Source organism: Ascaphus truei, chromosome 11 (genome assembly GCF_040206685.1).
Source record: "Ascaphus truei isolate aAscTru1 chromosome 11, aAscTru1.hap1, whole genome shotgun sequence".
NCBI lineage: Eukaryota > Metazoa > Chordata > Amphibia > Anura > Ascaphidae > Ascaphus > Ascaphus truei.
Window position 1 is genome coordinate 50,501,528 of NC_134493.1, and position 17,519 is coordinate 50,519,046.

The 17,519-nt window shown below is 43.1% G+C and overlaps 1 protein-coding gene across 1 annotated transcript in view; it reads left to right on the forward strand.

Annotated features, from left to right (window-relative positions):
* PPL (periplakin) overlaps nucleotides 1-17,519 on the forward strand; it is a 75,462-nt gene that overhangs the window by 45,917 nt on the left and 12,026 nt on the right. Inside the window, exons 4-15 of the mRNA XM_075566160.1 lie at nucleotides 2,981-3,135; nucleotides 4,528-4,651; nucleotides 5,368-5,493; nucleotides 6,109-6,150; nucleotides 6,932-7,093; nucleotides 7,399-7,506; nucleotides 9,249-9,344; nucleotides 10,480-10,602; nucleotides 12,322-12,468; nucleotides 13,737-13,888; nucleotides 14,534-14,631; nucleotides 14,848-15,014. Of these exons, the coding sequence (XP_075422275.1) occupies nucleotides 2,981-3,135; nucleotides 4,528-4,651; nucleotides 5,368-5,493; nucleotides 6,109-6,150; nucleotides 6,932-7,093; nucleotides 7,399-7,506; nucleotides 9,249-9,344; nucleotides 10,480-10,602; nucleotides 12,322-12,468; nucleotides 13,737-13,888; nucleotides 14,534-14,631; nucleotides 14,848-15,014 (1,500 nt within the window). The remainder of the gene's footprint in view (nucleotides 1-2,980; nucleotides 3,136-4,527; nucleotides 4,652-5,367; nucleotides 5,494-6,108; nucleotides 6,151-6,931; nucleotides 7,094-7,398; nucleotides 7,507-9,248; nucleotides 9,345-10,479; nucleotides 10,603-12,321; nucleotides 12,469-13,736; nucleotides 13,889-14,533; nucleotides 14,632-14,847; nucleotides 15,015-17,519) is intronic.

Sequence of the window (17,519 nt, forward strand, 5' to 3'; positions counted from 1 at the left end):
GGAGTGATGCCAGGTTTACACCATGAGGTGTTTTTGGCAACGGTCTAGGGCGCTTGGATGTGATGTTGCCATTCCAGTCACCGAAACGAAACTCGGACAGTTGCCAGATCCAGCTGCCTCACCACTTGAGTGGCTATCCTAAGGCATTGACCCCACCCCTCTCCTGATTAGTCCATTCCGGATGCTCCCCTTGATCCCCTTGCGTTTGGACTTCTACACATATAGGGATTAGCTGTTGTGGTTGGTTTCCACATATTTGCCTTTGGTCTGCTGATATTGGTATAGGGATATGTTGTGGGGGATGTGGGGCCCCTTTACTCTTGGTATTTGGACCGGCCAGTCAGTGGTCTCTCTCGGGACTCAGTCCTGGGAGTTTCCGTTATATATTTAGGGCAGCTCCTCATTTCCCCCTTGTTTTCCCTTACCTGGTTGTTCTTATGTTATCTGCACCAATTGTAGATCTGTTAATTCATCCTTCTACTTCCAAGAGGTTTTCTCTTCTGTCTGCCTGTTTTTTATGTATTGTCATTTTTTAACTATTTGTGGTAACATTATGTATAGTAAATAAAATTGGATTATTCTATACATTTTGTGTTAATATTCTTTACAGATATATCTGAGTGCTTACTATAGGGTTTTCTTTGTGTCTTTCATATTGGTTCCTGACCCTTAGCACCGCCAATCTTTCCTTTATTTTTAGGGACTATTTGATTGGTATTAGATATCTGAGCATTTATACGGTTGTTTTGATTGCAGTATTTTCTTTGTGTGTGTGTAATATATATACAGACACAGACACACACATACATACATACACACACACACACACACACACACACACACACACACACACACACACACACACACACACACACACACATAAACACACACACACACACACACATAAACACACACACACACTGTAACAGGGACTTATCCCTGTTTAAATAAAGCATCCTCAGAGCTCTGAGAATCCATCAGAGAGAGAGTTAATTGCAGCCACTCAATTAGCTGGTCTCCACCTGGACTAATGAGAGCTCTGTAAAAAGCCTCATGTGAGACACAGGAAAGAGATTCCTTAGCTCACAATTGGACTGACATAAGGAGAAGGAGGACTGTAGAGATTTCCTTAGCCCACAACTGGGCTGACCTGAGGAAAAGATGTCTTGATGCACACAGAAGGACTGTATGCTGACAGCAAGACAAGGGTACAAGACCTCTATACCTGGACACAGAGAGTGCCATAGCACACAAGGGCGCTGACCCAGGAGAACAGAGAGGCCTTCCCCTACAGTAACAACAGAAACATATACAAGACTTGTGTGTGTGTCCAGCTTAGCGAGCCACCCAGTTAGAAAGGGCTGGAGTAAAGGTTTAGTTATTCTCCAAAGTGGACGAGATCTTTATTTAGTTTCTTTTTGTTTGTTTTGCCTTGTTAGAGGACCAGGCGCAATACAGCCAGGATTTAATTTCACCCCCTCCCCCCCCCCCCCCCCCCCGTTACACATGTATATGTGTGGTTGAAACATATCCTAGCTTCAAAATGTACAGCCAGTATAACCAGCTGGGGGGGGGGGGGGGTCAAGATTTTTTTAAATGCCGGGGGACCGCGCAAGTTCTCTGCAACTTCTATTTACTGGGATTCAGTCGGCTTCAGGACGCGTGACCATGGCAACGCGGCATCAAATGACGCCGCAGGGTCATGTGACGTCACGGTTGCCCTGGTAACGCGACATAAAATTACGCCGCAGGTCACGTGATGTGACACGACCCCACTGCGTCATTTGACGCCGCGCGAGGTAAGGTAGGGGGGCGGCCAACGGAGGAGGTAAGGTAGGGGGGCGGCCAACGGAGGAGGTAAGGTAGGGGGGCGGCCAACGGAGGAGGTAAGGTAGGGGGGCGGCCAACGGAGGAGGTAAGGCAGGGGGGCGGCCAAACAGAGGAGGTAAGGCAGGGGGGCGGCCAACGGAGGAGGTAAGGCAGGGGGCGGCCAAACAGAGGAGGTAAGGCAGGGGGGCTTCGCAAAAAAAGTTTGCGCGCCCCTGTGCTAAGCGATAATGGTGAAAAGCAGGGTTGCAGATCTGTCTAAGACATGTGAATGTGCTCACAAGTGATATGTTTAATATATACACACACACACACAAGCCTTACCTATGCATATGCGTGGGATGAATCACAAGTGAATCACGAGAAATACACATGTAATATGACCGGCCTGGGCTTTTCATAGTTACTAAGGCCCATATTTACTTAATCAGCCTTCTGCCCTATGACAAAGCTGTAGTGCTGGGTGCCATTTTCGAGATCATTGACTTGAATACGCTATAAGGTGTCTTTCAGCGCTCACTAAAGTCAGCTCCAGTCTTTCAACTGCTTAGTAAATATGGCGCTACGTTTCTGTTTTAAATTGTAAGCTTTAAACAGTTTACAAGACTTTCAGAGGAGGCATGGAATAAACCCCGCCCGGGGCCAAATGTTTCTAAATTCACAAATCAAACCATTTTCTGTAAAGTCCTAGCAAAGATCTCTCCACTGATGTATAACATAACCGGGTAGCACAAAGGGATATCTCAAACATCTGTCCATTCGTCGGGCTGTGAATCTCCCACAACCTTTTTGCTCCCCGGATATATATATATATATATTACACACACTACTGTACATACTGCAGCAATAATATTGTTAAATAGCTATGCTGTGGGTTTGTAGAGTCAGTAGGGATTCAATTAAGGGCTCCACAGTACAGAAAAGATTAAACTTAACACGTCCCTGCACATATACTTTGGGGAGATCTGAGGAACTCTGTCATATACTGATAATGATTGCCTTTCATACAAATGGATTGAGCTAGTCTCCTCTTGACTAGCACAGGACCACTAATTATTCATGGCATTTCGACCACGTACTGTATCTCCTCTATCTGACCTGAATATACAAACGTCTACGTGTATCCCAATGTTTCCCCTTCTGTGTCACTCAGGACATGGAGAAGGTCCGGTGCTCCCAGCCTGTAACCTACAAGGAAAGCACGGCCCATACCATATCCGAGTCGGACAGGATGATCGTGGTTCTGGAGACGGACGCTGTCATGGCGCGGCAGATGAATCACCCACAGGGAGAAATGATCTCTGAGGAGTGAGTGTCCTGAGACTTCAAACCCCTTCACTGCCAGTTTGCCAGCCCCTCTGGCAGCAAAGGGGTTAAAACAGCAATTCCAACCTGTATTGGGGATTCCCCCCCTCCCCACCCTCCCACACTATACATCTGCAATCTCTTTTGCTTATTTGTTTCCATGGACTACAAGTGTGCAGCAGAGAGGACACTGGGGGATTGCACAGCCTTATACACAAATAGCATATGTAATAATAGTTGATCCCTAGCAGGTGTCAGGCTCAGCTGGCATGGATTCATACTGTAATGGTCACAGCGAGAGAGTAAATGCTCGTTTGCTATTTCTGGAACAAAATATGCTAAAGTGCAGGGGTTGCCAACTCCAGTCCTCTGGGGCCGCCAACAGGTCAGGTTTTCATGATATCCCTGCTTCAGCACAGGTGGTTCAATCATTTGCTCAGTCCCATCCTCTTCTCTCTCTCCCACCCTCTCTTACTTCTCCCTCTTTGCCTCCTCTCTCTCGCTACTCCCCCCTCTTTCTCTCACTCCCCTTCTCTCTTTCCCCCCTCTCTCTCCCGTCTATCTCTCCTATCATTCCCCCCTCCTCTCTATCTCACTCCTCTGCTCTCTCACTACCCCCCTTCTCTCCCCCCTTCTCTCTCATTCCCCTCTTCCCTCACACTTCTCTCTCTCTCTCTCTCTCTCTCTCTCTCTCTCTCTCTCTCTCTCTCTCTCTCTCTCTCTCTCTCTCTCTCTCTCTCCCCCCCCTTCTCTCTCATTCCCCTCTCTCCCCTCTCTCCCCTCTCTCCCCTCTCTCCCCTCTCTCCCCTCTCTCCCCTCTCTCCCCTCTCTCCCCTCTCTCCCCTCTCTCCCCTCTCTCCCCTCTCTCCCCTCTCTCCCCTCTCTCCCCTCTCTCTCCTCTCTCTCCTCTCTCTCTCTCTCTCTCCTTCCACCTCCAAAGTGATAAATCTTTCTGGGTAACAATCCTCACAAAATGTAAAAACGCAATTAACAAGTTTCGTACTATGGACACAACCGAGAGAAAATTAAGTGTAGTGAGCAAGTCACAGGCAACACTTATTTCCATAGAAAAACAGGATAAAAGTCCCTTTGGCCCAAAAAAGGTGATAGAAGTGAGCATCTTTAATACAAATAGAAATGAAATGCTTGCACTCACGTGGATCTTTTAAACAAGATGTTTATTAAATCATGAATGTATCCTAGCGTTGTCCTTTGTCTTAGTTTATAGCATTGATACATTTCCACATCTAGAACCAAAATGTTGATGCCATGATGAAGACCGTGAGGCTTCACATGGTGGCACAACCCCGTTATTTTGGATATACTGTTTGTCTATGCATATATATTTGCTTCCCTTAATGTATAGCCCCCAACTCCCTCTCTTTTGTTCATCAGCATCCGTCAGCTGAAAGAGCGACTCAAGAACCAAAGATCGAGGCATGCTCAGATCTACAACCAGACGGTGCCGGTGGGAGAAGCTCCCAGAGTCAACTGGAGCAAAGTCATTGATGACAAAACGGTATGAAACTCCGTGCACAGGAGAAAGTGAACCAAGTATCATACTGTAGGTTAGCGATTTTCGGTTGGTGTTCTTTGGGACCCTGGCTAAAAATATGTGAAAATGGTGTAAATGATGGTTTCATTAATAATTATATATTTTTTTTTTGAGCGTAACGATTCAAAAAGGTTTTCAAATGTTATTCAATTATATTTTGTCATATTATAAATTGAATATTGTTAGATGTAAGTACATTAAAAAAAATGTAAGCCTATTACAGCGATAAAAGCTTTAGGTACATAGTATAGGAAGTCATGAAGTCACAATACATTCTTAAAGTGTTCCGCATTTTTAAAAATCCCTGTTATTAGAATTTGACGACAGATAAGACCACTTGGCCCACCTAGTTTTCCCATTTTCCTTGGCTTTCTTCCATATTTAGGATAGTTTTATGTATATCCAAAAGCCTTTTTTTTTAGTTCCCTTTTCTGTATTAGCCTCCACTACCTCTTCTGAGAGGCTATTCTGCAAATCCATCCCCCAGGTGCTATGATAACGGTAGTGTTCATATATGTAAAATGTCCATAAATGTACAAGTAATGTAAATGCTCTCACCGATAACCCTATAATCACATTTTAACGTGCAGGATCCCATAGGTGAATCTTATCATCTATAGAGATACATGGAGTGCCGATTTTACATATGTCATATACATAGTTGTATGTCTCTTTTACAGGATGTGCTAAACAGTCGCGGTTTTGCCACTGATTTACCCAACTTGGAGGGCGATATTGAGGAACACAACATCTTCCATAATGAGGTCAAGGCCATCGGGGACCATGTGAACAAGGACAGTGACAAGGTAATGGTCACACCGGCCAGTGTCACAGACATCCCCTCCCTCCTCCCTCCCCCCCCCCAGGTCCCCTGTGCCTAGGATTACAGGCACCAACTACAACAACACAGGCCTCTGTATTATACATCAATTTAACACACACCGTATTCACATTGTGTATTTAGACAACCCTTGTAAACAAACAGACCCCTGTACAAAATACACCTATAACAAACACTCACACAGTGGCATTAATTACACAGATCCCTGTCTTAGACGAACCTTTTACATAACCTACAGTGCATTATATTAGACACCTCCATATAATCACACAAACTCCTTTATAACACACCTCACAGCTACACAGATCTATATTAGACGCCATGATATCATCCCACGACACTGTATTAGACACCTTCTATATAAAATACAGGCCTCCTTATACCACACCGCGCACTCACAGAAAGCCCCTGTACTGTACATCCTTACAACACACCCTATACTCACAAAGATACCCCTATATACCCTTATATCACACACCCTACTCACACAGTACTGCCTGTATTAAATCGCTTTTTACCGCACTCCCTACTCATATAGAGCCTCTAAAGTTTACCCAATTTAAAATCTCTCTGTTTTCAGGATTACATCAGTGGACTGCAGGTGAAATACCAGAAGCTCATGGTAAGAATTCTTTAATGGTCCGAGTATGAAGGACTAGCCTAATGGTCAAGTCCCTTCCTCTCCCTTTTATTCAGGCAACAAAAATACATTGTAAGCTCTGTGGAACAGAGAGTCATTGCAAATACACTGTAATATAAGTATTGCAGGCACAATGGTTCTCTGTTCCAAGGAACTTGCAGTCCATGTTGGGGTGCTCAAGGAACAGAAAGGTAGTTACTTCCCCCAGCAATAATATAAACAGTATTTGATCTGTGGATCCCATGCTGCATGTATATAACCTGCAGTGGATCGCATCCTATAGATTCCTGTCTCGGGCTGCAAGTCTTAGTGAAAGACAGTGGATCCCCTGCTTGAGAAGCATGTTATTGACATGCAGTGGACCCTTTGCCCAGACTTTTTGCTCATAGGTTGCAGTATATTCTTCCCCCAGGCTGTGTATAATGACCTGCATTGAATCTGCTCTCGTACTGTATGTCAGGGACCTACAGTGGATCCCTCAGTAGTGCTATATACCAGTTATCTGCAGTCAATGCTGAGCTATGCTGCATGTCCGTAACCCATAGTGGATCCCTCAGCAAAGCTGCATGTCGGTAAACTGCACAAGATCCCTCATCAAGGCTGCATAACAGTGACCTGTAGTGGATCCTGGTCTTGGCTGCATGTCCGTGATCTCCTCAGCTGACCTTGGGCTTGGCTGCATATAGTGGCCTATAGTGGATCCTTGGATTGCCTGCATTTCACTGACCTCCCCCTGCCTCTGTTCTTTCTCCATCCCCAACAGTCTGCATCCCAGAAGCGTCAGAGGGACCTGAATACCCTGCAGGATTACATGCAACGCTGCACCAATGAATTGTACTGGCTGGACCAGCAAGAGAAGGAGCGCATGGAGTATGACTGGAGCGATCGTAACACCGACTACATAAGTCGCAGGAAGCAGTATGAGGTGTGTCTCTCTCTATATACACACACACACACATTTATATCACCCACAAAATGAGAAAATCAGCGCTGCAGTGCTCACTTAAATATTTGAATAGTGTGTCAAAAAATAACATGATTTATATTAACCTGTGTTAATCTAATACAGATTGTGTTGTGTTTGCATATATATCTATATAATATACATTATAAATGATCTATCACAAAACTAATTCTGGAAGCCATAGGGCACTCTTTGGCATACGTTTTTTTTTATACTTTGTGTATAACTATTCTTGAGGGACTCTCACTTTAAATGGCTTTTACTAGAATTTCATCCAACGAAGTCTGGAAGCAAAAGAAGATGAAGTCAGCAAACTTCAGGAAGAGGGGGAAAAACTGATTGCAGCTGGACACCCAGCCAAAATCCCCATAGAGGTAACGAACTTCACAATACTGTAGAGTCACTGCAGGAGTTAGAATGGTTGCATATATAGCTCACCTTTTCTTATTCTACACGTGTATTTTAAATACAGTATGGCCCCGCTTTTCGGCGTTCCGCTCATACAGCGGTACTGACAAGGGGGCCGCTATGTCTGCGCATGCACAGAATAGGGGGCTTCCGAGGTCGCGCATGGGCAGAATAGGGGGTACCGAGGTCGCGCATGCACAGAACGGAGGTTGCACATGCGCAGAACGAATGGAGGTCACGCATGCGCAGAAGGTGGGGTTGCAGGAGACACTGAAAATCGCTGGTTCCGCTTTCCGGCGATTTTCGCTTTGCGAACGGAACTCGCCGTGTTAGCGGGGCGCGCCTGTATACCATTACTCATTGAGTTTGTTGACACTTGAAATGTTTTATCCATGGGGCCAGTATAATGCTGGGACTTTACCTGATAACTTTGGGTTTATATGTTATGTACATGTGGTAATAAGTAGAGGTGGGTGAATTGTTTTGGCGGATTTGGATCCGCAGCGGATCGGCCGGTTCCTTTGGTCCGTGGATCAATCTCAAAAAGGGCGATTCGTGTTTGGCAGATTTTTTTAATTATTATTACCGATATACCCAGCGGATTCCGCAACGGGTGGTCGGACTTGCAGAATCCAATCAGCGGATTCAGCAAACTCGTTGGCGGATTCCTAAGAGTCCGCCAACGGATTGCGGAATGCGCAGATTGGATCCCACAAAGCCGTCCACGGGTTGTATCCAATGGCGGATCTTGATGAATCCGCGCAGATTAAAACCGACCAAATCCCTCCGTGGATTTTACACCGCAAAACGGATTTTGGGGGGGAAAATGCGAGAAAATCCGGGAAACAGATCTGGGCAGATTCTCTCATCTCTTGTAATGAGGCACTCTAGGAGTTGTGACGACCTCAATTAATTCCCCCTAAATGATGATATGATGTTCCAACTCCAAATTCAATGTTAATTTAAGATCTTAACTTCAGAAAAAAAGCTGATGCCCCTGTACAATACTGGTGACCTTTCTATTTATAGGGTATTTAAAGAAATAATTATGAGGGTAGAGGTACTCGCATGTATAGAGTGACGGTGCTAGTATGAAGGAATCCTAACCCCAATAATCACTACAGCAACAAAGGAACTCTGCTACTATCAGTGGAAGTTTCACCGAAATAAAGAAGACATTTCAGTACTTTATTGTTGGGTAGACGTTGTTTCGGGGCAGGGAATATTTAAATGTCTTCTTGACCTTGGTGATCCTTCGATTGAGTACGGCAGATTCCCCCGCTTGCTGTATCTATTAATAGTGTAGACATCCTAATATTTATCTACAAGATGTTTAATTGGACTACTTTGCCTCTGATAAATGTTCCTGCAAGTTTATGGAATGTGATCTCTGTAATTTCACTCCCAAGTATTTCTCTCTCTGAAATATTTATGAGGCTAATAATCTCTGCCTTGTAGGATATTTCACATGTTGGCCAATAAACCCCATACAAATCAACTTGTGCCTCTTTCAATTCAGTGTCTCCTCCTTGGGGAGAGAAATAATCAATTATGGCTATAACTAACGTTTTGGAATTGATGAGGGCCACTTTTGTCTTAAAAGAATGTCCTTTCACCTAGGACTTCTCTCTAACCATTAATGGAAGTGTGCTATTACTAGGGAGCACCACTATTTTGTTTTACCCCTGAACCCTGAACCCTTTTACAGGCTCACATGGAAGCTGTGCATGCAGACTGGAAGGAGTATCTAAACCTTTTGATCTGTGAGGAGAGCCACCTGAAATACATGGAGGATTATCACCAGGTGAGATAGATAGGTAGGTAGGTAGGTAGGTAGGTAGGTGAGGTGAGCTGCAGATAGAGCATTGCGACCAGAAAACTAGGAAATGGGATGTTGGCCAAGGATAAAGCTTGCAGAGAGAGGATAGGCAACCAGGGCATTAGATCAATAGCCAAAGGTTAATCATTTAAAGGGACAACAAGCCATGAGGCTACTAGCTATATATGCAATATGTACAGATGGGCAGCTGGTCAGGCTCATTGATTGAGAGATCGGTAATCAGAAGATATCCCTAGTAGACTTCACCTTTTCCAAAGGAAACAATCCTAATGTGGATTTTGAATAGTATTTCCTTACAAATCAGACCCTCTATACTCGATATATATAGTTTAGTAGTCATTTTCTGCCCTTTTCCCAGTTCTATGGTGTTTCTTTGTTCTGATAAGGTGCTCAAAACTGTACTTGAGGGAACTAGCAAGATAAACCATGAAGAGGGTGACGTGGCCAAGTATTAAGGCCATTCACCAGCAACAAAGGAAAGGGTTCTTTACAGTAAGGGCAGTTACAGTGTGGAATTCATTACCCATAGAGACTGTGATGGCAGATACAATAGATATGTTAAAAAAAAGGTTGGACATTTTATTAGAAAGGAAAGGTATACAGGGATATACCAAATAAGTAAACATGGGAAGGAAGTTAAACCAGGTATACATCTGATTGCCATTATTTAGGATCAGGAAGGAATAACATTTTTCCATTATGAGATATCACTGGATGATGTTTCACTGGGTTTTTTTTTGTTTACCTTCCTCTGGATCAAAATACTGTAAATACAAATATAGTATGAGGCTACTATCCAGTTTGGGTCAAGTTACAAGAGAAAGATACCTCTAGCCAAATACATGTAAGCCATGCAAAGTGTTATGTGACTATTCAGCAAAGGTAGATTGACAGTAAGAAATGTGAAGGTTCATGCTTCTTGGTCTGAAGAACATAAAGACTAGCCAGAGATAAACCAGATAACCAATTCATAGCTAAAATAGCCATAGGTTAAGTCAAAATGAATGTAGACCAGTCTCCAGAGGTAATAGAGGGATGTTATAAAGTGGTTAACCCTATAGCAACAAATAGGCTCTATACCTCTAGTCCTCTTTTTTAGTTCTACAGAGATACCAAGGATGCTCAGGACATGTTAAAGAAAGTGGACAGTGATCTGGATAATAAGTACAACCCAAACTACAAGGACAGATATCAGATCGAGACCCACCTGCGGGATCTGGAGGTAAGAGAGGCAGTGCAAGGGGTATTCTTCCCAGACCAGATTATGGGGAATATTTATCAAGATGAATAACTGCTCCTATGACCACTTCCTATAACTCCTCGTCTACCTGATACTGCAATCACGTCCCTTACATCCTCCTCTATCTGCCCTTTAAGCACTCTCTAAATTGCTCAACTATGCAAGTGGAGCTAAATTGATGGAAAGCAATACATGGACCTCTCGTAGACCCCTATTAATTAAAGGGTGCAATGCTTCAGCACGCCCTAACTCCCATTGAAATGAATGAAAGTTAAAACGTGCTCAAGCTTATCAATATGTAAATATGTACCATAGTATCAAGATGGGTCCATGTTTGCTGAGCAGTGGTATACTATGTTTCTTCCTGTGCCATAAATGACATCACATATGTATATTATCAGTGTACTCAGATAAGTGTTTTATTTCACCTACAAAATGGACACATGTTTTATTTGTATTTTTTCTTCCTTTCCTTCTTTATTTCTTTTTCCTTTTTTGATGAGTGCATAAACTCTGAAAGTTTCTGGAAGTTTCCTTCCTGCTCTTCATTTACAGTATGAATAGTGATGTGTCAAACTTTGGCAAAACGTGCACTTTCTGTCAACATTTTTGATTAAATTTCACCGAAAATATTTGTTGGTTCACGTGACCCCAATATACATGGTCACATGACCAATGTCACGTGTTGGTTATGAAGCATAGGGTTGCTTTTTTAACAAAAGTAATACAAATTTGGGGAAACATTTTAAAATTTTACTGTTCCTGTAAAAATTGTATGCTCTTTTTTCCATTAACCCCCCCACCCCCCCCCCCCTGAAAATGATGTGACATTGCAGAATTCACATAAAATTCACGCAAAAATGGCAGAATATATTAGAGCCAGTCCTCACTCCTCTACTAATTACATTTTTTAATGTAAGATAATAACCATCTTTGCTTAATATATCAAGAAAGACCCAATTATCAATACAATAATACAAATATTACAGGTAAATCATCCCAAGTAATGAATCTCATGGCTTTCCTCTGCGTGCTGCCATGTTCAGCGTTCCGCTTCTGTCTGCTGTCCATCTGTCACCTCCTGTTACTTAGGGCTCTGCCTATGACAGAAACCTTTGATTACAGCAGGGAGGACTTGTTTTAAAGGTTATGGTTTTAATAGTTAAATTAGTGAATAGTGACATTACATTAATGTCTATAATTCCTGGAACCTCCTGTACCATAAATGGGGGCAACATTGCAGCTCCCTTTTTCAATTTATTCTTCTGCCATAAGATATAGTCCAGCACTGGAAGAACCCTTAAAGATATTAATTAGTGTCCTCCAGCACTGGAAGCACCCTTACATATATTAATTACTTCAATGGGCTGTATAGTGTCTTCCAGCACTGGAATGTGTATTATGGCAGAAGAATGCTTAGAAAATACTGTATATCTAGTAGATAGCCTAAACTGAACTTTAACACCACCATCTCTTTCTTCCTTTTACATTGTAAGCTCTTAAAAGCAGGAACTTCTAAACCTATTGTACCAGTCTGTGTGTATATCATGTTATATTGTTATTGTATTGGAATTTCATCCATCCTAACTGTTCCATCCCAACCGTTCCACCCTAACCGTTCCAGAATATAAATACGGGGAACGCTTTAGGATAATAATACCCTTTCATTTTTTTGTCTCTCTCTTTCCTTTCCCTCTGCAGGATCAGGAGAAGGCTCTGGATAAGTATCAAGAGGTGGTGAGTGCCCAGCAGAAGCACAGTCAGCAGGTAGTGCCCCTAAAGTTTCGCAGGGAGACCCCACTGAAGCCCATCCCAGTGGAAGCTCTGTGTGACTTCATTTCTGATGAGGTATGAATCTCTCTCTCTCTACATGCAGTATATATTATAGATATGTGTGGATTTCTCTAGCTCGAATGTGTGCAGTCTATGGGTGCATCTGCTGTGTGTAAGATCCCATTCAAATCTATAGGTGCATCTGATGCATATATTACGGCGATTCCATTCAAGTCTATGTGGGAATCAAATGCGTATAAAAAGAGTGATAGCACTGAAGTCACGGGAGCATCAAATATGTGTAAGACTACAGGATAATCCCACTGAAGTCTATGTGTGTCTATGCATGTATTTAAGAAGGGGGATTCTGATCTTTTTAAGAAATCATCACTTTGTGAACATGCATCAAATACCAAATCATTACATTCAATATTCTATTGTACAAGAACTGTTAGATTTGACTAAAAATCCTCAAATTAAAAAAATATGAAGGAACTATATTGAGCAAGAAAAAATCATTTCTGGTACTATACAGTTATATTTTTCTATGTCTCGATTTGACATGAAGATGAATGGGAAATTATGTATATCCAGTAGTGGCAGCGTGATGATACAGTACTTTATTTCTAACGGAAAAAAGGGATGTGTTTTAGGAAGAATCTTCATCAGATTTTGTCATATAAATATTGGTTAAATCTCTGTGAAATAATATTTAAAGAGGCTTTGTCCCAATGTCTTATAAATGTAGATCAGACGCAGCACTAGAGATGGGCGAATTTTTTAGACGGGTCTGGACCCGTCGGAAATCAGCTGGTTCCTTTGGTCAGCGGATTTCGGCGAATCAATCTCAAAAAGCGCGTTTCGCCATTTTCAGATTTTTTTTTACCACCGACATTCCAATCCACGGATTACGCCATTCGCTGGTGGATTTTAAGAATCCAATCCGCGGATTCAGCCAGCGGGATTGTATTCAATGGCGTTTTTTGATGCGCACGGATTGAAACTGGAACAATCCATCTACGGATTTTACACCGCGGAGTGGAAAGCTCGGGGAATTCCACAAAACGGATGTTGACAGTTTCGCCCGTCTCTACACCGCACCACTACTTTTGAAGCGATTTAGATCACTGTGTCTGTGCCAAACATTCCTTACGTCCTTATGTCTATGCAAACACTACCCTTTCAGTTAAGAAGTATGTTCTCACGTGATCTAAACCTACCTCTCTCCATATAATAGTAAACGTGTGCGTGTGCTGAGCCCGTAGCTAAGGTACACATATGAAACTAGTGCCATGTGCTCCCCTGGGTTTCACGCAGCTGAGTCTCTGTTTTGCGTCTTGCAGGGCGAGATAACCCGCGGGGCGCAGTACACTCTGAGGGCCAATAAAGGGGAGAAGTGGGATGTGACGGACAGCAATGGAAAGAAGGAGGTTGCTCCTGGGGTCTGTTTCATGATCCCCCCAACTGACCCTGATGCTCTAGCCACTGGCGAGAGGTAAATGCATCAAGAATATGGTCCGAATGTGTGTGTGTCATATCCTCTTCTGTTGTGTGCCTCTATGCCTCTTTAAGTGGATATGGGTGTAATTATGTATACAGTGAATGCTCTTATAAAAAACTCCCTATAACTCCTTCTTCCTCTAGCCTCTCCCTATAACTCCTCCCCCAACTGCTCTTAACCCTTTCCAGTAGTCCTCCTGTAATTGCTTCTATAACAACTCCCTATATCTCTTCCACTACAGTAACTGGTCATTTTATTGATTCTTATACCTCCTTCCCTAACTGTTGCTATAACCTCTCCCTAATAATACCTCTGCTAACTGTTCCTATACCTCATCCCCAAAACTGCTTCTATTATTACTTCCCTAACTGTTCCCAAACCACTCCCTATAATATCTCCCCAAACTGCTCATATATCCTCTTCCTACACCTCCATAACTAACGGCTCCTCTCCCTATAACACCTCTGCTAACTGTTCCTATACTTCCACTCTATAACTCCTCTCCCAACTCTTCATATTTTGACTCCCTATAGCTCCTGCACTAATTGCATCAGGAAACATTGTCTATAGCTCATCCCCTAATTGCTTCTGTAAATGCTCCTATATCTTCTCCTTGAGTCCTGACGTTCTCCCTTTTAGTGTTGCCAGCCAGTACCGAGCCGTGAAGCAGAAAGCATCCACAAGCAAGAATGCCCTGCTCCAACGCTATGAAGACCTGAAAAAAGAGTCCAACAAGGGTAGGTGGGACACAATGGGGGCATGGTAGCGCTCTCATTTTTTTCCATTCTCATTTAAAAAAACAAACTTTACCTTAACATTCATGGGTGAAATAATGGAGGTCGTAGAAATGAGTGATGGGCATGTATATGACCTACAAAATATTCCAGATTAGGGCACCCAGAAAGTTATCACCATCACTACTTTCACCCTACTTATGACTCTATTATCCATAGCTCCTTCGGATGCCCAGGATGGGCAGGGACGTCAGCTTCTGGCCGGGTTGGATAGAGTTAACAGTGACCTGGACCGGCAGGAGAAGGCTATCAGCTCCCAATTGCGACCACCCCTGGAGCAGAACAGAGGCGTACAGGACAGTTCAGAGCGGCTGAAGGAGCTCAAGGTCAGAGCTGGGGGTGTGGGGGAGAAGGTTGTGAGAGACAGGAACAGAGAAATGGATGGAGGTGGCGAGTGAGAACGTAAGAGAGAATGTGGAAAAGGAAAGAGGGAGCATGGGAAATGGAGTGAGGGCTAATCAGTATGATCTCATTTTAAAGCAGCAATCTTCATTGGCTGGTTTTTTTTGGGGTGGGGGAGCAGGGGGGGATGGTGGGGTTTAATCACTTGAACTGGGCGTTCCCCTGAGCTCATTCATGATATCTCCTGGTTCCTAAGATATTATTCATTTTGTTCATGGGAAGGAAGAAATTTTCCACCTGGGCAGAAAATATCATCTTTGTTATGCTCGATCCAGGGCAGCCAATAGAAAGCTGCGAGATTGAAATTGCAGCTTTCTATTGCTGACAAGGCAGGCATATTTTTTTGTGTGTAAAAAAACGCAAATATATCAGGAACCGGTGGGTCCCTGGAGATGGGGGACCACAGGTCAGGTCCAGGGGACCCAACATTTCAGTTTAGCTTTATTAGTTTTATTCTTGTTGACAAATGGGCCCGGTTGAACAAGGGTAACATTGTTGAGGTGTCTGGACCAATGTTGAACCTGTACACTGCACAAGACCCACCTGCCTTAAGACAGACGGTCATACAGAAGTTTAAGAAAGGTACACATACGCAATATCTAATGTAACACAGACACTCATACAACAGAACCAGTCTAAGACAGAGACGTACATAAAGGTCCCAGTCTTACACAAACACGTATACAAAAGAGCCACTCTAAGACAGACACTGATATACAAGGCTTAGTCTAAGACAGCAGTGCATACACAAGACACATACTAATACAGATGCTCATACAACAGACAAAATCTAAGACAGTCGTACATACTGTACACAGGAAGGATCCAGTCTAAGACAGATATACAAGACTCACTCAGAAGCAAAAAAGGATCCATGCTGACAGATGATCATATGCCAATGAACATTCAGAAGATCCACTCTAAGTTAGATAAGAATGCACAAAAACTTGCTTCAAGACAGACACCCATGCAGAGGACCATGTAGATGTACATACGTATCCCACTATAACGAAATATTCATGCACTAACATTAGTAGCCGAAAATGAATTCTGTGCACTGCTGTTAAATATTTCTTAGGATCAAATCAATTCTTAAAAGAATACTTTTTTTTATTTAAAGTAGGTATGGAATTTCATAAAGTCTGTTTCACTCCAAACCAAATCTTCTGCAGGCCTTTAGATTCTTCAGTGCTTTATTCCAGGGCCCGTGCAGTGTATTTTATAAACACTCTCTAGTTATCAGAAACCCGTAAAGTAAAAATAGAAACACAGAAAGTATCCCAATATACTATATTATGTTCATTAAACTGAATACAAATATATGAGGCTATATATCCATTTCTAAAAAGTATTTTAAGCACGCATGAAATACATTGGATTCTCAGTCCCAGTGCAATGATGTCACTATGCTATGAACTGCGTCGTCACATCACACATTGCCCAATGTGATCATCCTGCCTCCTTCTCACTGCGCCCTTTCCCCTCAAAGTTTCGTGAGCTTTCTCCTTCATCAGGGTGGGATTGCACAATGTGGCTTTTGCAGGTGCATATATACCGATGCAGCCACCAGCATCCGATCACTTGCCTTGGAAAATCTGGGTCAATCCCCCGATTAAACTGCAACATTTCTGTGAGATTTCTGCAGCCAGACTAATGACCCATCGGATTAACACCGTGGGGGGTCCCTACAGTCCCATTCAAACTAAATCAAACTGAATGGGACTGCAGGGACCACTGCTGTGTTAATCCGATGGGCCATTAGTCTGGCAGCAGAATCTCACAGACATGTTGAGGCATTTACTGTGAGATGCCTTAGTTTTTACCCAGGCAAGTGATCGGATACTGGTGGCTGCATCTGTAGCATGTACATGTTTAAACGTGGTTTAATAAACATACTGCACTTTACTGGCATCCTTTCTGTGCTTCTATTTTTGTTTGAACTATTATCATACTTTATTTTAACCCATATATTTCAAAATCAACACAGTTTTAAGGCAGAATACAAAATAAACAACAGGCCTATCCCTTTGAACGGGCCGACTCACACTTCCCAGTCCCTATCTGTATGGCAGGGATGATAGGCCTCTTACCAGCCTCTAACCTAAAGTCCAAAGAAGTACCTGTTATCGGGGTCTCTTTACATCAGTCCTAGTCTGGGTCGGTGTCCGTGGGGTGCACCCTCTGGTGGGCTCCAGGGACCGCTGTGTCCTGGAATAGAGGGTCTGGTTCCTTGGGATCTCTCTCTGATCAGCACCTACCTCCCCGGTGCTAGAGCGACCTCTGCAGTTTAAGCAGGAGGTTTTCTACCTGACTGATGAGCCAGGTGGAGTCTTAAGCTGCAATTAACCAGCTCCTTGCTTGACTCATCAGCAAGATATAGGCTTTCTTTTTGGAGCCCCATTTAGACAGAGCATTGCAATGTACTTTGA